This window comes from Haliaeetus albicilla, chromosome W (genome assembly GCF_947461875.1).
Source record: "Haliaeetus albicilla chromosome W, bHalAlb1.1, whole genome shotgun sequence".
NCBI classification, from domain to species: Eukaryota; Metazoa; Chordata; class Aves; order Accipitriformes; family Accipitridae; genus Haliaeetus; species Haliaeetus albicilla.
In genome coordinates, this window is record NC_091515.1 from 18,434,834 (window position 1) to 18,458,341 (window position 23,508).

Consider the following 23,508-nt stretch of genomic DNA (forward strand, 5'->3'; position numbering starts at 1 on the left):
CACATTTGGTGTTTCCATATCTGGGCAATACATTGCTGCCAAGCTGTTAGAATACGACACTGGGGCACCTTGAATCACCTTCCTCCACATGGCCCATGTGCACAGGACATCCTCTGGATCTTTGGAGACCTCCTCATCATCTAGATCACTGTAGATGACTTCCACCACTGCTAACTCTCTCAGGTACTGGATGCCTTCATCTGCAGTAGTCCACTTTCCTGAGGAATTCACAAGATCTTCCTTGAATGGATATCTTGCCCTCACACTTGAGAGGAGCCAGCTCCAGACACTGCAAATTGCTGCCTCTTTTCCAATTCCTCTCTCAATTCCCCAGTTTCTAGCGAGGGATCCCAGCTGTTGGGCTTTCCTACCTTCCAATTGCTGACTGTTGGCCCCACTATCCCAGCATCGGAGCAGCCAGGCAGCAATCTGCTCACCTGGCTGGCGGCTGTAGTCTTTCCGCAAGTCCCAAAGTTCTGAGGACGTCAGGGACCGGGTAGTTTCCACTTCCTGTCCAAGTTCTCTCACTCCTTCCTCCAATTTCTTTGTTGAAGGACCAGCTTCTCGATCAAACCTTTCCTCTTCTTCTTCCCTTACTAATCGATGATATGGACCCGTTGATCTCCTTGTCCACTGTTTCTTTTTCACTATTGGGGCAATTACTGTAGTTGTTGTTGTTTGGGTCCCTATCTCGAGCATGGTGTCCTCAGATGCAGTCTGGGTCCCTGCCTCAACCATAGTCCTCTGAGAGTGCTGAACTATGGCTTGGTAGGCCCCAATACAAGAGCACAGCTGCACTAATAGTCAAATAGGAAAAACAGAGAGGACAAAGCCTCGTGAGGGAACACAAATGAAGCAAGGAAATGGAGCATCTGAAGCTGACTTGGCGCTAAGGAAAGTGTGGAATGATTGCTGGAGGTGACTTATTGATATGTGTCATTCCCCGCCCCCCTTAAGGGAAGGTGAACCTCCAGGGTGGAATGCAGTGGATATGCAAGAAATCTGTTCCATAATAATTCCCTAAGCAACATAACCTGCAACCTTAGATGTTAGCAACACCAGGGGAGCTTGGTATGCTGAATCTAAGAGAAACAACACGGAGGGTGGAGCGGAGTGGAGACACCACGGCCAGGCTCTGTGATATCATCACAGGAATAGGGAACTGGAATGATAGGGACAAGAATGGAAGGTCCCTGCACTGAATCCACTGAAGCAAGGAGATGAAACAATGGGGGTTCTGTCAATGCTATTGTCTTACTTCTGATTTATATCATAAGTGCCCAGTTCTGGAGTAGTGACACACTAAATCATGTTCTCTGGGTGAACTTTGCTCATTATAATACCAAAACACACCTCCATCCCAAAAGCTACCCACCTCCAAGATGTGACCACCCCTCACCGGGCGCTCTGAATTTTCTCTAGCATATACCTTTAAAAGTAAAGCGAGAGAACTTTATACCAATCAAAGTAAAAGTATGTATGACTAGAGTCACTCAAGCTCCACCTAAAAATAATATAAAAGGGCTTAAGGGAGGAGGAATGTTAGGGAAGACACCATCATAGACAAGTCGGGAGGACATCGCTGACTTCTGGGATCAGTCGACAGGCTGAACCTCTCTTCCCCCCCATAGGGATGCCTACTGGGTAAGATTTGAACCCTCGGTTATACTGAGTGCTTCCCCAGGAAACTTAGAAATCTCTACAGAGTTTTTCCATAATTTAGTGTGCTTATAGTCAACTATATTATTATTTGCACGTGCTTTGCAGACACTGTATTTATCACCGGCAATCCAAAAGAACCTGTACTGTTGCTTTAATAAACTGCGCTGTTCATTAATCTAGTTGTGATAGTTCATTAACGCAACCAAACTCCCTAACTCTGGAAATTCCTGTGTGTTAAACGTGGCTAAGCCAAGAATGCAGTAAGCTATTGAGTGCATCTGTCATCGTGATAGTTCAACATATTGAACGTGACCGGACTTATACCGTTGAATTGGACATCACTCAGAAATTAAACTTAGCTGCCCCCAGCCCCTCTGACATCGTATTCTTGATGTACTGAACTAGCAGAATATTAATGTCAAATCAAAACCTGATACAGTATGGTATGTTAAACTCGTTCTGCAGAGAAAGCTGAAATACATTCATCACTAATTGTGTGTTGCATCTAGAATTATGCGCCATCTTCAACCCACAACTGATCTTCCTCTGTAGGCAGCAGTCTTGTACAAACAGATGACTGTTCCTACAGGGACTGAGTTCTCATGTTTAGTTCTTTATTTTGCATGCAGGTGTGTGGTCAGGCAACAGCTGAAGTGCAGCCGAGTAGGAGGGAGGTACTCCTCACTTCTCCCAAGCCTTACAATGCAGTTCACTGCCTGAGTGTCATGGTTTAACCCCAGCCAGCAACTAAGCACCACACAGCCACTCACTCACTTCCCCCCCACCCAGTGGGATGGGGGAGAGAATCAGGAAAAGAAGTAAAACTCCTGGGTTGAGATAAGAACAGTTTAATAGAACAGAAAAGAAGAAACTAATAATGATAATAATAACACTAATAAAATGACAGCAGTAATAATAAAAGAATTGGAATATACAAATGATGCACAGTCCAATTGCTCACCACCTGCCGATCAATGCCCAGTTAGTCCCCAAGCGGCAATTCCCCACTCCCCCCAGTTTATATACTAGATGTTATGTCACATGGTATGGAATACCCTGTTGGCCACTTTGGGTCAGCTGCCCTGGCTGTGCCCTGTGCCAACTTCTTGTGTCCCTCCAGCCTTCTTGTTGGCTGGGCATCAGAAGCTGAAAAATCCTTGACTTTAGTCTAAACATTACTTAGCAACAACTGAAAACATCAGTGTTATCAACATTCTTCTCATACTGAACCCAAAACATAGCACCGTACCAGCTACTAGGAAGACAATTAACTCTATCCCAGCTGAAACCAGGACACCGAGACAGCTGGTAAAAGCATGATGCACACAGCAGCCCCTCTGCCCTAACCACATCCCTGAAAATTAACACCTGCACTGTAGGATCAGAACCAGTAATTCCCTCTCCTCTCATTCTCCCTTGTCCTTCCCCTATGAGTGCATATCCTCTTTTCCTCCTCAGTATTTCCTTGCAGCATAAATGCCCAATTCCCTCCCCTATCCTCCTTCAACTACTGAAAAAAACCCAAATCAACAGTTAAGTACTTAATCTTAAGGCTTGCAAGTGTCATCTGCAGGTCCTAAGGCTGGCACCAGAAGTGCTAATTAGGAAAACACATCCACAGCTCAGGATGTCCACGGACTCAGGAAAATTGTGCTTCAGCTGTAAGAGGTTCACGCTTTGAAGAGCATCTCAACAGGTATAAGTACTGAAATTAAAAACCCTTCACATTCTCCAGTCTGACACCACTGTCATACATCTGTGTTTGATACTAGGTTAATAAAGACTTACTCTAATGCAAAATTCTTTTAGCTAAACTCTAATTGGGCTGAAAAGGTAAAGAACTTGGAAACACACATTGCTGAAGCATCAGACCCTCACACTTCTGCCCTGGATCTTCAACCTCAACATCATTTTCCTATAAAAATTTTCCAAATTAAGATATTCTCAGAAGCAGCCACAGGACATATTTCTTGCAGTGCTTTCACCTGCTATACCCCACTCTAATCCATTGTCAGCCCTTGAATTGCTTTGTTATTTCCTCACTTTTCTCCTCCAGTTGCACAGTATTACTGTAACCAGAACAGCAACTGCTCTTAGGGCAAGAAATTTCATACAGTTAAGGGACTGGCTTTGTAGTTTCAGCTGTAAAGTTTTAAGAAGTAACTTCTCCCCTTGCTTGGTAAGGAACTTGGCATGCTGTGGGTAGTTTAAAAACAACCACCACCTCCCTAGATTAAAATAAGTAAGCACTTCTGCATATGCTAGGACTCTTGCATCACTTGGGGCAGGACAGGAAGCCAGAAGCTCACACTTGCAAGCTGCACCACTGATTGCCAAGAAATCTCCCCTGTAAATCCAGCAAACAGAGGCCAAGAGAAGCCAAACAGTTGTTAGACACTTCTAAAGCCAAAAAGGGAGAAATGTTAAGAAACAAGATAGACACCCAGCTAAGAATGCAGAAAATTTGAATACCGTTTTAAAGACACTACAGTAAAAGTACAAAATATCTGACTGCTTTTAAACAAGTGCAGCCAAAACCACAGCATACAATGACATAAATCTGAAGAAAAAACAGAAATTGGCCTACTTCCAAGCAAACTGGTACCTTCACTACTCTTGAAATAAGTACATCTGCAAATAACTCCAAAGCAGCCTGGCCTCTAAGAGTCTTGACAAAGTCCTGATAGCTGAACTATACATTTATTTTTCTTTATCTCAAGCAGGAATAAGAACTTGTTTTCCAGCTACTCATTCTACAGAAACTAAAAACCAGCAACAAAATCTTTTCCTGGATGCAGTAAACCCCCACCAACCTCCAAACAGTGAACTGTGCATATTTGTCCCTTGATTTTAAGCTTTGCACATAATTCTGTTCTTCCTGCTAGTAAAACGTATGCATGTCAGCCATTAGCAAGCCAAATAACTTGACATCCAGGATTTACAAAGCCAGGACTGCTTTTGGCCATCTGCCAGAAGTCCAAGGACCACACTTCATCTGTGAGATACAGAGCAGACTCAGCTATCACATTCTCTGCAGGACAACCTTGTTCTAACAAGGAAACAGGCTGGATGACATGACAGAGAAATCCATCTCCCCCCCCCCTCCCTTTTTTTTTAAAGCAATTCAGATGTACAGCTTGCAACAGTGTTATCACCCAAGGATCAAGGCAGACAGGCATGGCTAGGTATTACAGTTGTCATAGCCATGAATCTATGATCTGGCCCTACTTTTCACACCCCATGAGATTACTAGCTGTATGCTTATTTTTCTTTTGATTTGCAGAAGTGGTGAGAAATCATTTTGGCAAATGGCTCCCATACAATTACTATGTGGCTGTCCCCCTTTTCAAACTGCTTACGATCAAGTTAAGAAACTGCCCCACTTCATTAACTAAGGAACTTCATTAATCAATTTGCCAAAAGTAAAGATTGTGACAGGGAATCGAGTATCTGAGGACTAGAGTCTGAACTGCAAAATCCATCCTTCTCTTGTATACAATACTGATAGCAGAATGGTTTGCCAGGCTCTTCCATCAAGTCTACTTTCATTTTTTGACCTGCCTTTCAGAGACAACAGTTTGGGGGGAGAACACCAACAAAGTTACCAATTCATTAAACATAACTGCCCTTTCTATGCATCTTTAACTGAAAGCACTGACTTTATACAGCAAGATTAAAAAAACAGGCCTATGAAATGCCATTTCAAGGCAGTATATAGACTCTCTCATGTCCTCCACTGCTGCCCCTACACACAGAACAGCAGATGAACAGGCAGCCCTATCTTTTAGTTGATCGTACAAATCCATCGGAACAAAGGGTGTCACCCTGAGCTACAGCATGTTTTTATTACACAAACAGGACGGATGTAGATTTACAAGGCACAAAGAACATGCATGAAAGAGACTACTTATTTTTCACGCAAGAAGTGCTCACAATACGCTCTGCACCCCAGCTCTTCACATACTGCTCTCAGAAATCACAGGCACATCTTGTCATTCATACTAACATTTGAAAGAAACCCAAGATAAACACATTGTCTTGCTAGAAATAGTCACTAAGAAAGAATCAATTGCAATGAAGTTTCACAACTGGCTTAAGCCAATCTTTGAGAATCCATGTGCTTCTTCCTCACTCACCCACCCAGTCTCACCCACCACCCTTGTGACAGCAACTAGTGCTCAGGTAGGCTGTGAGGTCAGCTTGATCATATCTCTGCCTTTGGTGAAAACCAACCCTACAAGAAAACTTGTCTGAACATAAAGCAGCAAGCTGATCCAGCTGACTCCCCAGCCACGCACACATTAGTGCCAGCAAGAATGAGCAGGTGGGAGCATCCCATTCTGCAACAGCACAACTCCAGACCAGCTGAAGCTGGTCACAAAAATTTCACCCTCAGCCAAGCTGGAAAATGACATCATTGTTCTCCTTCAAATTTATTTTTTGCTAACAACAAAAGCAAGACAATGCTTACAGTGTCATTACACCAATACCATTGCTGGTCACACTGAGTAGCACTGTTTGATTTTTCCCAGTTCTCAGTCTTGCCTTTTATTCAGATTGTAAACATCTCTCTTCCATGTTCATAGAACGGTTGGCATAAGGTTCTTCCATTCTACAGCAATACAGATTTACTAATATATGCCAAGCCCCAAAGAAACATGGGCTCTTTAAAGACTAAGCTATCAAACTGGTATGTCTCCTTTCCAGTGGAGATCAGAACATGCACTAATCTTAGCACAAAACCTACTCACAGGTTGTGCAGTACAGGTGATGCAAGTGGGTAATGGCCTCACACATCCTCCTTGAAAGGGTCCAAAGAAAAACAATCGAGGATATAAAGAAACATCTGAGAAGTGAGCAGTGGTAAAAGCCAGTGAGTTAACTGACTCTGAACTCACATTTCCAGAGACAAGACCACACAATCAGGCACTCCACCTTGCTGTGAAACTCTGAAGCACTACTAGCTAATGGGCACACACTTTTGATATCACTGAATTTGTTCACTGCCAAAATCACATTTGTCAGTTTTTATTTGTGTCTTGCCCTCCGTGTTTAATTTCAGGAGGCTGGCAGACAGTTAACACATGTTGACAGATGGCAAAGGATGGAGAAGTGAGAGATTTCGCTTGCTGAAGGGCATCTCTACCACCCACACCATACCTGGCACAGAAACTACCAGACTCTGAAGACAGACGTGGGTATCACATGCAGTTGACAGAAAACCAAATACTCTTGAGACAAGAAACAACACCTGGCTATTTACTCACAAGCCACTGAAAGAAAGGTGAATGGAGATGTCATCAGAGGTTTATTTACACTGAGTTTCAGTCACTGTTTAGTGGACATTGAGTAGAGTTACAAACTGCAGGAGCATGACTTCTCATTCCCTCCCTGGGATCAGAAATGAGCAGTCTTCTTGATTCTTCATTACATGTGCAAAGCCAGAAGATACATTAACTTGCAAAGCAAGTGGAAATAATTTCCCCCGTATTCCATAATCACAGATGGAAGAGTAACTGTGCATTGTATTCTCACCACTACAACCCCAGGACTACAAGACTAGGTTATAATTGTATGAGATGCACAGAACAGACATGGAATCTCTTGAACAAATTAAAAGTCTCTAAGAAGAAACAAGAGCTGGTGATTTACAGCAGAGCATCAAAAGCAACATATGAATCTACATAAAGAGAGAAAAGATATCAGCTAGCATTCAGAAAGCAACCCATTCATGCCTTGGAAAAGCCACCTGAGAAACCAGAAGAGAGCATTCGGTAAGGAAATTTTTAAACACAAATATACCTATCAGGCCTACCTGGGGAAAAAAAAAGCAAACAAAAATATTAGATTCCAGGCAATTATATTCTCAAGCAACTAGAAACTAACAAGCTTCATGTATTTAGGGAATGATTTACAGATCTTGTATTTTTTCATCCTTAGCTTCACAATTAGCAAAAGAATTATGTCCTGAACACATATACAGAACTAAGGGAACAAAAGAAGCTGCAAAATGATTATCAGAACTTTTCAGAAGCTGCTTTATTCTTCGTCATTTCCTGAAATAGTAAAAAAAAAAAACACCCAAAACCCCCCAAAACACCAAAACAAACAAAACACTTCAGCAATCTCATGTTCAGTGTTTTCATTTGCCATAAGCTTGTCTCCTACGTAAGTCTCAAAGTTACTCTAGGAAGCTTGAACAGAAGACACTGATTACAGACAGTATCTTCTTCTGAGACTTCATGGTATCAGCCTTTGGTAATGTAGATGCTGTGGTGACACACACTAAATTTCTGCACCTCTCAGAGGTTTGCCTGCTCATTCATTTGAATTTGAAAAACATTAAGAAGCCCATTGCATACAAGATCAAGGAGATTCTTGCAAACATAAATCCTGCCTCAGAAAAGCTCAGGTGATTGTGTTTGAATTTTTAGACACCTGAATGCTTGTATAGGTTCCATAATTCTAAATCTATTAGAAAAAGCATGCACCTTTAAGAAACCCAAATATTTGATTTACAGCTGGCCAACTGCGAGCACCAGGATCCACTGGAGAACAATAAAGTTAATTCATATACACAATTGTGGTGGGTTGACCCAGACTGGACAGACCAGGGAGTAGCGTTTAATTCGAAATTCCCTCAGGCTAAATTAAGGTGAAACGACACCAAACGATCAGTTAAAGATTTTATTTATGACAGAAGCAAACTGAACTGGGGAGGCATGGTAGTAGGTGGCAGGGTTTTCTCACAACAGGAAACGGCATAAGACTACTTCTGTAAACCATGTAACCCAGGGTAACCATATACATCAATTCAGGGAATAAGGAGATCCCTCCCGTTGAGTCACGAGGTTCAGAGCAGACCCCCTTGCTTTCTAGACTCCTCCTCAGAGAAGGGCCCGGGGGCGGCTGGATCTACTCTTAGTCTCAGACTTGGTCAACGGTTTATATCTTGAAATGGATGAGGTGTAGGGATTGTGGAAAAGGAAAGAGAGAAGAAGACAGAGAGAGAAAAAGGAAGAGAGAAAGATTTCACCGGTCCTGGGTCCAGCATTGGTTCAGTCAGCGGAGGGGTCCAGTTCCAGTGGGCTTGCACGCCCGGGGCTTCAGTTTGTGTCCTTTTATCAGCCTTGCCCCTCCTTTGGGCGGGCACCCAAACTCATCAGGTTAATGAGCAGTTTGTGAGCCTTTGGACTTGGGGGTCCTTTGTGGAGTAACTTCTCCTTCCCTGCAGACATGGTCGTTGTTTGATCTTTGTATCAGAACAGCTTATCAGAACAGGGAGCTGCCACCCTCCAGCATGCCCTCCCCCTCCTGTTGCTGATGTCTGAGCTGATGGACTTTTCACCTTGGTTCCTTGCTGTGCAGGGTTTGTCTTTAAGCAGAACTTGCCCCACCACAATGTTTGAGACATTAACTCTTTCAGTCTCTCACACCAGGTGCCCACCAAAGCCACTCTATCACTCCCCCTCCTCAACTGGACAGGGGAGAAAAAAATATAAAAGGCTTGTGGGTCGAGATAATGACAGGGAGAGATCACTCAACCAATTACTGTCACAGGCAAAACAGACTCTACTTGGGGAAAATTAACTCAATTTATTGCCAATCAAACCAGAGTAGGGTAATAAAAAATAAAACCAAATCTCAGAACACCTTCCCCCCACCCCTCCCTTCTTCCTGGGCACAACTTCACTCCTAGATTTTCTACCTACACTCCCCAGCAGCACAGGGGGATGGGGAAGAGAGGTTACAGTCAGTTCATCTCACGTTGTCTCTGCCGCTCCTTCCTCCTCAGGGGGAGGACTTCTCACACTCGTCCCCTGCTCCAGTGTGGGGTCCCTCCCATGGGAGACAGTCCTCCACAAACTTCTCCAACATAGGTCCCTTCCCATGGCGTGCAGTCCTTCAGAAACAGACTCCTCCAGTGTGGGTCCCCCATGGGGTCACAAGTCCTGCCAGAAAACCTGCTCCAACATGGGCTCCTCTTTCCACAGGGCCGCAGGTCCTTCCAGGAGCCTGCTCCAGCATTGGCTTCCCACAGGGTCACAGCCTCCTTTGGGCATCCACCTGCTCCGGCATGAGGTCCTCCACGGGCTGCAGGTGGATATCTGCTCCATCGTTAACTTCCATGGGCTGCAGGGGGACAGCCTGCCTCACCAGGGTCTTCACCACAGGCTGCAGGGGAATCTCTGCTCCAGCACCTGGAGCACCTCCTCCCCCTCCTTCTTCACTGACCTTGGTGTCTGCAGGGTTGTTTCTCTCACATGTTCTCACTCCTCTGTGGCTGCACTTTCTGTGCCCCAGCAACTTTTTTTTTTTTTCCTCCTTCTTAAATATGTTATCACAGATGCACTACCACTGTTGCTGATTGGCTCAACCTTGGCCAGCAGCGGGTCTGTCTTGGAGCCAGCTGGCATTGGCTCTGTCAGACATAGGGGAAGCTTCTAGCAGCTTCTCACAGAAGCCACCCCTGTAGCGCGCACCCCCCCCCCCCCCCCCATTACCAAAACCTAGCCATGCAGACCCAATACAACAATCATACCCAGGGATATTTTTAAGGATAAAAAAAAAGTTACCCCAAATAATTAAACAAGTTATAATCCTCATTAAAAATGAGGAATTGACAGAGCGCTCCATATTCTCTTCAGTGTTTATAGTGACTAGCACTGTCAAGTGACTAAAAGCAAACCTACTCCTCTATGGCAAGAGTGTATTTTTGTTTTGTTATTAAAAATAGTGAATCCCTCTGGCACAGGATAGCCAAGGGCAATTTATAAATTAAATGCTAAAAGCTCTCAGTACCATATTCAAGCTTTGATTAACTGCTATGGTTTATATTTTTCTGTTGCATTAACTTTAATTACGTGCAATTCCAATGCAGCAAACCCCATTAAAGTCAACCAAGTTGTTTTAGATTTACTCCCAACTTAAATGCCACAACTTCAGCATATGAGAATCGGCAAAGAAATTTTTTTTTATTAGGTCGCTTACTCAGGAGGTGAGAGAGAAAAATCTTATAATTAGAGAGTTTAACACTCTACTTGTGTTCACATTTGAACACAAAGCAATCAAGCTAAAGCTATTACAGTACTCATAATTCATATACAATCTTTCACAATGAAGTGACTTCTTTTATAATCATTGTATTTTGCTTAATAAAAGACGAGGTCCATCTGTAATGTTAAGTCTAGCTGTGGAAGCATACACTTCGTTGCAGCATATGCAGTGGGAACAACAATATGGTCAAATCCCTCTTCAGTTCTGCAATTGTTTGGTCCCAAACAATTTTCTGCTAGGTTGCATTAATAATGCACTTGCCCATTTATCTTCACTGTAGCAGCACTGGAACTACAGAAGTTACAGAAGACAGCAAAATCATTGCAGCTCTATAAAACATGCAGTCATCTTGCTAGAGTAAGCAAGATTTTGAAGAGCTTGTGTTTCAGCAGGAGTTTGTCTCCTGTAAGCTGTTCCACAAACAGTGCTGGCTGCTGACCGGCCAAGACGATGAACGTACGTGGAGAAAGAAGGCAGAGAGATTTTATTTCAGGCTTATTCCTGTTAAAAGACTGTTTTGTTTATACAGCTAGGCCTTGCTTCTTAACAGCTACTGCATGAAAGCCTCCCGCTGTGTAACTATGAATAACGGAACATCTAAAATGAAAAAAAATACTACTATCCCTTGCAAGTCAGATCACCGAGCATGGCTTCTGCACAAAAAATCTTAAGGCAAAGAATCACACCAACTGATATACTTTGAGGTTTAAGAGCTTGTCGTGGTTTCAGCCCAGCCGGTAACAAAGGACCACGCGGCCGCTCGCTCACTCCTCCCGCCCCCCTCCGGTGGGATAGGGGGGAAGACGGAGGAGAGGAAAAAAAAACAAACCTGGGACCTCGAGGGTTGAGATAAAGGCAGTTTACTGGAACAACACAAAGAAATTGCAACAACAACAACGGTACTAATGAAAAAGTATACAAAAAAGAGTGATGCACAGTGCAACTGCTCACCACCCGGGACCCGACGCTCTGCCACTTCCCCCACCGAAAAGAAGAGCACACCCCCCGGCCCGCTCCCCCTTTATATACTGAGCATGATGTCACATGGTATGGAATAGCTCCTTGGCCAGTTCAGGTCAGCTGCCCCGGCTATGCCCCCCACCTCCCAGGTTCCTGTAAAAAAAAATTAACTCTATCCCAGCTGAACCCAGGACATTATCCACCCCTTATTCTATACCATCTACATCATGCCCAGATCTTACATTTTCCAATCGACCACTACCACTTCCTTGTCTTACATATATAAGTATATGGACTTGCGTCCGTCCCCGTCGCCCCCCCGCGCACACACACACACACGCAAATGGTATTCCTTTAGCGTATGGGCTATCCCTCTAATGTGTCCACTGATTTTATTTAGTCCATGACTTTGGGGCTCCATCTGTTGTAACAGTTCTTCAGGATAAGAGAGATGGTGTGAGATGTTGGGTTGTTGTATGCTGCCTCTGGAACTTGTGGCTAGTACATTTGGTGCAACTCACGCCCTTAGTCTGCAGGTCGAAGATGTTGATCTTGAGGAAATTGCTGGGCGTCAGTTCAAGTTCTGTCGCTGTTGTACTTGGCTTAGTTTCAAAGTCCATCCCGCAGTCATTTGGGTAATTCTTACAGTAATACCCTTGATATGGCATATAAACACTATAGATACAATGACATGCATTGGCAGGGTATTTAGCAGTTAGGTATCATACAGCCCAATTCACTGGCTATTCTCTCCCAAAATCAAATCTCCCCGAGGTACACATCGAACTTCCCCATCCTTCTGCATCACCCACCAGGTGTACCCAGGTCCCTGAGCAAAAACAACCCCTTGAATGGGTTTGCCTCTGTTTGAGGGAGGACTAACCCAGACTGTCTTTCCTAACATACTCCTCATGCGCACTACAGGGACTTTATCGCCTTCTACAGTATGTGGAAGTCTTGGTTGGGCGGGGCCAGCCCGACTGGCAGATCCTCTAGTATTAACCAACCAGGTGGCTTTTGTTAAATGTGTATCCCAATGTTTGAAAGTCCCACCCCCCATCGCTCTCAATGTAGTTTTCAGCAGTCCGTTGTATCGTTCGATTTTTCCGGAGGCCGGTGCGTGATAAGGGATGTGATATACCCACTCAATGCCGTGTTCTTTGGCCCAGGTGTCTACGAGGTTGTTTCGGAAGTGAGTCCCGTTGTCCGACTCGATTCTTTCTGGGGTGCCGTGTTGCCATAAAATTTTCTCTTCAAGGCCCAGGATAGTGTTCTGGGCAGCGGCATGGGACACAGGGTATGTTTCCAGCCATCCAGTGGTTGCTTCCACCATTGTAAGCACATGGCACTTGCCTTGGTGTGTTCGTGGGAGTGTGATATAGTCAATCTGCCAGGCCTCCCACTGTTTATATTTCAGCCATCGCCCCCCATGCGACAGGGGTTTTTGCCGCTTGGCTTGCTTAATTGCGGCACATGTTTCACATTCGTGGATGACCTGTGCGATAGTGTCCATGGTCAAGTCCACCCCTCGATCTCGAGCCCATCTATATGTTCCATCTCTCCCCTGATGGCCTGAGGTATCGTGGGCCCACTGAGCCATAAATAGCTCACCCCTACGTTGCCAGTCCAGGTCCACCTGAGACACTTCAATCTTGGCGGCCTGATCTGCCTGCTGATTGTTTTGATGTTCTTCAGTGGCCCGACTCTTGGGTACATGAGCATCTACGTGACGTACTTTTACCACTAGCTTCTCTATCCGAACAGCGATATCTTGCCACAGTGCGGCAGCCCAAATGGGTTTACCTCTGCGTTGCCAGTTGCCCTTCTTCCATTGCTGTAGCCACCCCCATAGGGCATTTGCCACCATCCATGAGTCAGTACAGAGATAGAGCACTGGCCACTTCTCTCTTTCAGCAATGTCTAATGCTAGCTGGATGGCTTTCACCTCTGCAAACTGACTCGATTCACCTTCTCCTTCAGCAGTTTCTGCAACTAGTCGTGTAGGACTCCATACAGCAGCCTTCCACCTCCGATGCTTTCCCACGATGCGACAGGACCCATCAGTGAACAGGGCATATTGCCTCTCATTTTCTGGCAGTTTATTATACAGCGGGGCCTCTTCAGCCCGTGTCACCTCCTCCTCTGGCAACATTCCAAAGTCTTTGCCTTCTGGCCAGTCCGTGATCACTTCTAAAATTCCTGGGCGACTGGGGTTTCCTATGCGAGCCCGTTGTGTGATCAGTGCAATCCACTTACTCCACCTGGCATCAGTCGCGTGATGTGTAGAGGAGACCCTCCCTTTGAACATCCAGCCCAGCACTGGCAGTCGGGGTGCTAAGAGGAGCTGTGTTTCAGTACCAACCACTTCTGAAGCAGCTCAAACTCCTTCATATGCTGCCAATATCTCTTTTTCAGTTAGAGTATAGCGAGCCTCGGATCCTCGATATCCCCGACTCCAAAACCCCAGGGGTCGGCCTCGGGTCTCTCCAGGTGCTTTCTGCCAAAGGCTCCAGGTAGGGCCATTCTCCCCAGCTGCAGTGTAGAGCACATTTTTAACATCTTGTCCTGTCCGGACTGGCCCAAGAGCTACTGCATGAACAATCTCCCGCTTAATTTGTTCAAAGGCTTGTCGTTGCTCAGGCCCCCATTTAAAATCATTCTTCTTCCGGGTAACTTGGTAGAGAGGACTTACAATTTGACTGTAATTTGGAATATGCATTCTCCAAAAGCCCACAACACCTAAGAAAGCCTGTGTTTCCTTTTTATTAGTCGGTGAGGACATAGCTGCTATTTTGTTGATCACGTCCGCAGGGATCTGACGACACCCGTCTTGCCATTTTACTCCTAAGAACTGGATCTCCTGCGCAGGTCCCTTGACCTTACTTTCTTTTATGGCAAAGCCAGCCTTCAAAAGGATTTGGATTATTTTCTTCCCTTTCTCAAAAACTTCTTCTGCCGTGCTGCCCCATATGATGATGTCATCAATATATTGCAGGTGCTCTGGAGCTTCACCTTTTTCTAGTGCAGCCTGGATCAGTCCATGGCAAATAGTGGGGCTGTGTTTCCACCCCTGGGGCAGTCAATTCCAGGTGTACTGGACACCCCTCCAAGTGAAAGCAAACTGTGGCCTGCACTCCGCTGCCAAAGGAATGGAGAAAAACGCATTAGCAATGTCAATTGTGGCATACCACTTAGCTGCCTTTGATTCCAGTTCATATTGAAGCTCTAACATATCTGGCACAGCAGCGCTCAGCGGTGGCGTGACTTCATTCAGCCCACGATAATCTACTGTTAGTCTCCATTCCCCATTAGATTTCCGCACGGGCCATATGGGACTATTAAAGGGTGAGTGAGTCTTGCTGATCACTCCTTGGCTCTCCAATTGGCAAATCAGCTTATGGATGGGGATCAGGGAGTCTCGGTTGGTGCGATATTGCCGCCGGTGCACCGTCGTGGTAGCAATTGGCACCTGTTGTTCTTCAACCTTCAGCAACCCCACAACCGAAGGGTCTTGGGAGAGACCAGGTAGGGTAGACGGCTGTTCAATCTCCTCCGTCTCCAAGGCAGCTATACCAAAGGCCCAACGGTACCCTTTTGGGTCCTTGAAATACCCCCTCCTGAGATAATCTATACCAAGGATGCACAGGGCCTCTGGGCCAGTTGCAATGGGGTGTTTATGCCACTCATTCCCGGTTAGACTCATTTCGGCTTCCAATACGGTTAGCTCTTGGGATCCCCCTGTCACACCAGAGATACAGATGGGTTCTGCCCCTTTATAACTTGATGGCATTAGGGTACATTGTGCACCAGTGTCTACTAGAGCCTTATATTCCTGTGGGTCTGATGTGCCAGGCCATCGAATCCACACTGTCCAGTAGACTCGGTTGTCCCTCTCCTCCACCTGGCTGGAGGCAGGGCCCCTCTAATCCTGGTTAGAATATCTGTTACCCACTTTTTGCACATGTGAATCAGAAGTCCCTTCAAGAGGATCAGAAATGAGATCGGCCCATCTACTGCGCCCGGGGGACTGCTCACGGGAAACTGGAGCAGCAGTTTTCCAAGAAGAATCTTCTTTTCTGGTTGCTTTTTCTCGCAACTCCCGTACCCGTGAATCCAAGACTGAGGTAGGTTTTCCATCCCACTTCCTCATGTCCTCTCCATGGTCACGCAGGTAAAACCACAGGTTAGCCCGTCGTGTGTACTTTCTCTCTCCTCTCTCTTGGGCAGAGGAACGCTTACTCCCAATAACTGCAATGCGGGCCTGTACAGGTGAGGAGGAGGACATATCCACTTTGAATTGCTGGAACTCTCGGGACAATTCCTCTACAGCTGAGACACAGGCCCGTAGGGAGGAAGAGAGACTTCCTTCATATTGCCGGAGTTGGACAGCCAATTCATCCACCGTTTGTCCATAGCCTTCTTTCCAGGACATTACTGCCAATGAGTTGGCATAGGTTGGTGGTGCACTTTGTAGAAACTTCCGCCACATCGGTTGTGTGCATTGGACTTCATCTGGATCTGTGGGTGACTGCCCATTTTCTGGATCATTATAAATCACCTCCAGCACGGCTAATTCCCTCAGGTACTGGATACCTCTCTCCATGGTGGTCCACTTGCCTTGGTGACATGTAACTTCATCCCTGAAAGGACACCTAACAGAAGTCGCCTCCAGAGGCTGAGGACTTGTGTTTTTCTCCCAATCGCCTTGTCGATACCCCCTTCTCTAGACAGAGATCCCAACTGCTTGGCTTCCTTACCCTCTAATTCCACACTACTAGCCCCATTATCCCAGCATCGGAGCAGCCAGGTAACAATGTGCTCACCTGGGTGGCGGCTAAAATCTTTTCGCATGTCATGCAACTCACTCAGGGATAGAGATCGGGTAATTATTTCAGGTTCTGCCTCTTCCTCCTGTTCTCGCGATGACCCTGGTTCATCTTCATCTCTCACTGAGCGAACTGATTTCTTTGTGTGTTTCTTTTTCTGTACAGGGGCGACTGATACTGGCACAGGTTGGTTCTCTGGTTTAGTGGCAGTATCTGTCACCGGGGTAGGGTTAGCCATGGTACCTGTTGTCGTGGTAGGGGCAGCCACGGTGCTTGTCGTCGGGGTAGGGGCAGCCACGGTGCTTGTCGTCGGGGTAGGGGCAGCCACGGTGCTTGTCGTCGGGGTTTGGGTAGCCACGGTGCATGTTGTTGGGGTTGGGGTAGCCACGGTGCATGTTGTCGGGGTTGGGGTAGCCACGGTGCATGTTGTCTTGTTTGCCATCTTTTCCCCCTTTTCCCCCTGGGGGTGCTGCATAGTATCAAGCAGGGTTTGGTAGATACCGGCCAGGGCCCAGCACAGTGTAGTGAGTTGTGTGTCTCTGGGATAGCCACAGCATTTTCCTTTCAAAAATTCTATCACTTCATGAGGGTTCTGCAGTTGTTCGGGAGTGAACTTCCAAGTCACTGGAGGTGAGAAGTTCTCTAGATACCTGCCCACATCCTCCCACATGCCGTGCCACCCATAAATATCCAGCTTTGGGACAGATCTCTGGGTGGTACTCTTAAAGAGCCTTTTTGTAGCCCTAGACAAGACCTGAAACATAGTCAGGAGGCATAGCACTAACAGCACACAGGCTTGCGCATCCCAAGGATATTCAAAATTCTCGAAAACTGTTGTAATTAGTTGGAAAGAGAAAAAGGAGGGGAACAGATGGGGGGAAGTATCCCCCCCTAACTTCCCCATGGGTTGGGTGTAATTACCAATAAAATCCGACAGAAGGTGCCCAAAGTCTGGAAATGATATCACTGCGTCATACAGATACCAGCTTAACCTCATGACCAGTGATGTAATCATTTCACAAGTCGACATTGCCCAGTACAGCAAAATGATAATCCCAATCACTCTCCCAGAGATGAGATACGCAACTACAGGCAATACATAAAGCATATAAGAACTTACAAAACGCCACCATGTAAACAGCTGAATCAACATTGTGACTAACATCTATTTATCTAGTATAAGAAATGCGTATGACAAATTTGTTTCAACACGCTCTGGCCAGATCTGTTGTTATCTCAACCCTTCGGGCCCCACGTTGGGCGCCAAAAAGGACTGTTGTGGTTTCAGCCCAGCCGGTAACAAAGGACCACGCGGCCGCTCGCTCACTCCTCCCGCCCCCCTCCGGTGGGATAGGGGGGAAGACGGAGGAGCGGAAAAAAAAACAAACCTGGGACCTCGAGGGTTGAGATAAAGGCAGTTTACTGGAACAACACAAAGAAATTGCAACAACAACAACGGTACTAATGAAAAAGTATACAAAAAAGAGTGATGCACAGTGCAACTGCTCACCACCCGGGACCCGACGCTCTGCCACTTCCCCCATCGAAAAGAAGAGCACACCCCCCGGCCCGCTCCCCCTTTATATACTGAGCATGATGTCACATGGTATGGAATAGCTCCTTGGCCAGTTCAGGTCAGCTGCCCCGGCTATGCCCCCCCACCTCCCAGGTTCCTGTAAAAAAAAATTAACTCTATCCCAGCTGAACCCAGGACAGAGCTGCTTGATCTATACATTCCTTACAATGCTTGATTCATTTCTGTGGCACCAACCAACTTGCAAAGAACAAATTTAGGATTTTGCACTAATTCAATCAGAACTTCATACATGAAATTGCAACCTCAGCTAATGAAGTTGGGCTATTAACTCCAGCAGAGAGAACATTACCCAAGAAATATGATCTCTTCCATTTATTAATCGCATAGGACATTATTTTAATATTCCCCTATAAAGTGATGCTTTGGATCTGAAACGTTAAGAGTCTAAAGAGGTTTCAATTTTTGCTAAAGCATATAAAGGTACATAAGCAAGAAAAGTTATTTGAACACTGAAAACAGATTTAGAGTGAAAAAAAAAATCACGAAGTGAAAAAGCAAAGGATAGAAAAAGCAAAGGATAATCCTGAAGATCTGAAATTTAAGCTTGGAACATTTCTAGCTACTCTGAAGAATATCTGGAGTTTAACCATAGTTTTTAGTTTTGTAGCAACTTTTCAAAGTCAGCAGCACAGAACCATACATAAAAACCAAACCTTATAAGACTAAGCATAACTTCTGCCAGGCATGTTAGCTATCATTTACCAAAGCTAGCACTGTTCATTAACTTTGCATTTGCAGGACAAGAAGAAAGATCCAACCCCACTGTTACTTTCCATCCTGCACAGATGTAAATTGCTCTGTGCAGATTAGACAGATGCTGCATCAAGGTACAGGCCTTATGTTCAGGTTTCCAACCATCTGCAGAGTGACATATTTTCAGATGAGAATGGGTGATCGTTAAGCATTACCTTCATTCAAAATTAATTGTGCACGATTTGGACTCTGCTCCTAATTACTTCCTAATATTTTCCTTGGCAGTCTACATATTTCAATTATGGTAAGCATCATTCAGTGGTGGGGGGGGAATAATTAACAAAAGGAAGAGAAAGAGAGGTGGCACTTACTGTATTGCATTTTGTCCCACACACCACTTGTTGGTGGTTCAGCCACTGGGAGGCAAACACTTTATTAAGGGTTCCGAGGTGAAATTCTCTCTCCTTCAGGAGGCTGGGAAGTTGCTGGGCTGCATATCCGTGCAACAAGCGGTGATAGCTGGACTCATTCTGCATCCTGACCTCTCTACCTTTCAGGTAGTACACCAGAGACCTTTTCACCAGGGGGAGTCTTTTCCTTTTGTGAACTGAGTGATCCCACCCATACTGTGGAAAATAAAAACGGAAATTAGATAAAGCAACTAGAACAAACTTAAGACACAACCCTTCTAAATTCAAAGACATTCTTAGCAAAATACTGAAGTCTTCCAAACTACCCATGGAATACCATACACGAAGATTAACTCGGAAATGCTGACACAGCCTTCAGCAACATAAAATTAAACATAAATATTTGCTAAAGAAGTAACACTGCAATGATATTGAAAACAGTCCACACCGGTTCGGAACCGTTGAGACACCAGATATTTATAGTAACAAGAGGAAACCGAGAAGTACTTTAAATAGAAGAGGGCAGCCCCGACAGCCCCCCGCCGTGAGCTCGGCAGGTTTGGGGGAGACACCGCAGGGGCCGCCTGATACCGACCGCGCCATTCATCGGCCTCCTCCGGCTCGACAGCATCGCTCAGCCCGGGGGCGGTGGGGACCCGGCGGTTACAGGCCGAACGTCTGAACCCAACGGGGACAGCGCCGGGCGGGGCGAGGGGAGCGGCAGGGACCCGGGAGAGCCCCCGACGCCAGCGGGGCAGGGAGCGGAGGCTGCCTGCTGTATCGCACCGAGACACCCCCCCGCCACTGGGGCCGAGACTACCCCCACACACACACATCCGGACACCTTCCCCACCCCAACCGGGCACTGGGACACGGCAACCCCCAGTCAGGGTGACCCCTCCCCCCTGGGCACCGACACGTACATTCCCCCCCCCCACCTACCTGCTCCCCCTGGAGCCCCCCGGCGGCAGCAGCCGCCGCCGCCGCTTTCCGCTTCCTGCTAACTGTTTTCCGGGCCATAATAGGAGAAGGAGAAGGAAGAGAAAGAGGAAAAAAAAAAGCCGAGAGCCCGACCCAGGCCCCACATGGAGCAGGAGGGGGAGGTGGCTATTAGAGAACGGAGCATATAAGTGCAAGGAGCCAGACCCGCTCGCTGTCTCCACCACAGTCCCCACTGACTGCTCTTCACGACATTTTCCCCGGGATTTTTTTACGACAGTCGTGTCGCACCTTTGCGGCGGCTTCCCCGCCCTGCCCGAGAGCCTCGTTTCCTAGCAACCGGAGGAGGCAGGGCGGTGAGCTGGCCCGCCCCATTTGCGCTTGCCAGGCAGCATGGTCCCGTTGGGGGTGGGGCGGTGGGGCTCGGGGTGAAGCTTTTCAGCCTCGCCCCGTGTTCGTTCCCCACTGCCCTGCTCGCATCGGTGGGACTGGCTGGCGGCCTCCCCGGGCCCCGTCAGTTTAAGCATAGGAGAGACGCAGGCTAGCTGTTTTCTTTCTTCATTTATTTTTGAGCAACCGAAGCTTGCTGGGCAATGCCTGGAGGCAGGGACGGGCGTTATTTTGATAGCCTGTGCTGCTCATGTGAGACAAAAAGCAGCTATATCACTAGTCCCGAGAGTGAGGAAGAGTGGGCTGATGCCATAGCACTGGGGAGACATGGGAAGGGTACTCTGGCAGCTTGAAGCAGCAGAATACACAGGTTTGGTATCATCCACTGAGTGCTAGCCTGTGAGAGTATTCCTGTTGATTGTAACATGCACAATTTATACTGAAGTTCTCTATCTCTCCTGTGGGAAAATCTGACTGCAAGCATAAAACATCTCCTCCTCCCCTTCCACTGCCAGCCCAGAGGGGCTAATGCCTGGCACCAGTTTCACTTTGCAAAACTTCATCCCAGGTTTCCCTTACAGAGACCCTTTTAACTAGCAGACAGCTTGGCTTTATCACCTGGCTTGTCTGAGTGAATACAAGGGTCTGGTGCACATTGCTTGGTGTATGATGAGGTGCTTAGTTAAAATTTGAGGTGCTTTATTCCATCAGGAAACTCCCTTATTGCAGAGGAATTAGACATATGGAACATTTGTATTTAATTATGCTGCTTTAAAACTGATGTGGATGGATGCGTGCTTTTCCTTATGTCCACATGGCTCATATGCACTTTTCCCTATGCTTAGAGAGGCAAAAATTAGAGTAACCCAAACCCAACGATTGCCATTTTGCAAGTGACATTGCAGAGAAAAGAAAAAGGAATAGAGAGAAATGTGACATGCAGGCAGACGGCAAAAAAAGCCAACTTCTGACCACTTGAAACTCTCTGATGCCTCAAGTCACATGAAATCAGTAAACATACTATTTTCCTGATAAAGAAGGCATTTCTTTTATGCCATTTTTTGGTGTTTTCATCTAACAAACCTCAGACAAGGGTGCTGTGAAAAGCCAAATTGATAAAAAAAACCAACTATAAAAGAACCTCACAGGCTTTCCAGCTTCCCCTGAGAATAAAAAGCCCAAGGGATAATTCTAGTTTGGCTGTTTTCAGCCGTGATTTACCATGATTAATCCCCCTCTCCACATCCTCCCTCTCACACACACGACCTCTGCCTGCATTTTGGACAAAACCCCTCCATTTCGGATCAAGGCCCTCTCAAAAGGCTGAAAACCCGCTGCTAAAGCTGCTCTTGGGGGTAAGCGCCGTGCTCCAGTGCATCCTGGTGGGATTGCCCCCTCAGCCGTGCCGCCCGCCCCTTGTAAGGGGATAACGGCAGGCGTCGAGGCGGTCATGGCTGCTGAGGGAAAGGGCTGAGGCGTATGGGGCGAAATGCCCCCTCTGGGCCCAGCTCGCCGCCTTCATTCAGCCCCTGGGGAAGTCTGTCGCTGTGCTCTGCTGGGAGAGGGGCAGGAGGTGCTGGAGGAGCCCCCGGGCAGGGCCGGAGCAGGGGACAAACCCAGGTGCCGCCACCCGCCACCTCTGTCCCGCCCCTGGCGAAAAGAGGGGAGGCCCCCCTCGCCCCGCCCCTCTCCCCGCTGATGTGGCGTCACCGTATCTCCCGATTGGGCTGGCGGGGGCAGGTGACCTTGCAGCGTGACGTTAGCGTGTAGTCGGGGAGGCGAGGTGGAGGGCAGGTAGACAAGATGGCGTCGTCCGGTTGTGGGGCTGGAGGTGGCGACACGGTGAGGGTTTTGTAGGGGTGGGCGGTGGACAGTGACCGCGGGGATAGCTGGAGCCGCCAGGCACCGCGCAGGTAACGAGTGGGCCGGTAGAGGGTGGGGGTGTTGGTCTCTTTTATAGCGGGGCCTGGGCGGGGGAACGCAGCTGGCTGCTCCCTGGGCCCTCTGCCCCGCCGCTGGGCTAAACTTCGCTGCCGCTTTTCCTCGTCCTGGGTGAGGGACGCTTCGCGCCCGCGTCGTGATTCAGCAGATGTGAAGTACTGGCGGGGCAGCTGCGGGGCCACTGGCCTCTCGCGGGGGGGGCTCGCAGGTTGGGGAGCCGCTCCCCTGGCCGCGGAGGGGAGCGAGCCTGTGGGCGCTGCGTTACCGTGTAGCCTTACTCTGCCTTCACGGCGCCTCGATACTGTTTTTGAAGGTACTGTTTAATGGAGGTAAGAACCTGCACGGTCAGCTCAGAGGGATGGAGTCCTGGCACTCTGCCGTCCTGGGTTAGATCTGGGGAATAGATGGAGGTCAGGCCAAGTAGGGTGACACTCCTTTCCCTACACTCTTCTGTTTTCCAGCAGTTTTGGGGACTGCCTGAGTCAAGGGAATACCTTTCTGCTTAATAACCCTTGATGAATTTGCCTTCTAAGATCTGATTGCTGTTGAAATCTGAGTAAACAGTTAGCGTCCATGATATTTGGAAGTAAGTTCCTTTTCACGGTAATTAAATCTTCTATGAAGAACCAAAACATCTGCTTTTGTTTGGGGGGGGGGGGTGTATGTGTGTTTTTTGTCAAGCCTGCCTTCAGGTAATTGTTAATTTTTGGCTCTTGTGTCGTGAAAACCATAGTACTCATCTTCCCTATGCCACTTGTGACTTTAGGTTTCTACTGTATTCACTCTTTAGTTGTATTTTCTTGTAGGCTGAAGAGCCAAAGTCTTGTTTACTTCATGGGTCGTAGCCCTCCACATCTATGCTTATTACCTATTTCTGGATCTCTTCCAGTTAGCTGTTCTGCTTTTGAATGGGGAAGAGGATCATATATTTCTCTGCATTTGAGATGCAGACATACCATGGATGTATACACTAGTGTAAGAATACTTTAGTTTTGTAGTTTCTAACTTCCTGATAATGCCTTGTGTTCTGTTT

The 23,508-nt window shown here is 47.0% G+C and overlaps 2 protein-coding genes across 4 annotated transcripts in view; one reads left to right on the forward strand and one right to left on the reverse strand.

Annotated features, from left to right (window-relative positions):
• Positions 1 to 20,402, reverse strand: part of LOC104322315 (DDB1- and CUL4-associated factor 12) — a 36,305-nt gene extending 15,903 nt beyond the window's left edge. Inside the window, exons 1-2 of the mRNA XM_069774912.1 lie at positions 20,148 to 20,402; positions 19,167 to 19,421 (exon numbers count right to left, since the gene is read on the reverse strand). Coding sequence (XP_069631013.1) covers positions 19,167 to 19,421; positions 20,148 to 20,225 — 333 coding nt within the window. The 5' untranslated portion in view covers positions 20,226 to 20,402. The remainder of the gene's footprint in view (positions 1 to 19,166; positions 19,422 to 20,147) is intronic.
• Positions 20,403 to 22,282: 1,880 nt separating this feature from the next.
• The window catches only part of LOC104314774 (ubiquitin-associated protein 1), a 45,260-nt gene continuing 44,034 nt past the window's right edge, over positions 22,283 to 23,508 (forward strand). For 2 of the 3 annotated variants that reach the window (XM_069774832.1, XM_069774835.1), the window contains exon 1: positions 22,283 to 22,447. The gene's annotated coding sequence lies outside the window, so the exon portion shown is untranslated. The remainder of the gene's footprint in view (positions 22,448 to 23,508) is intronic. The other variant, XM_069774833.1, reaches the window with a different exon arrangement.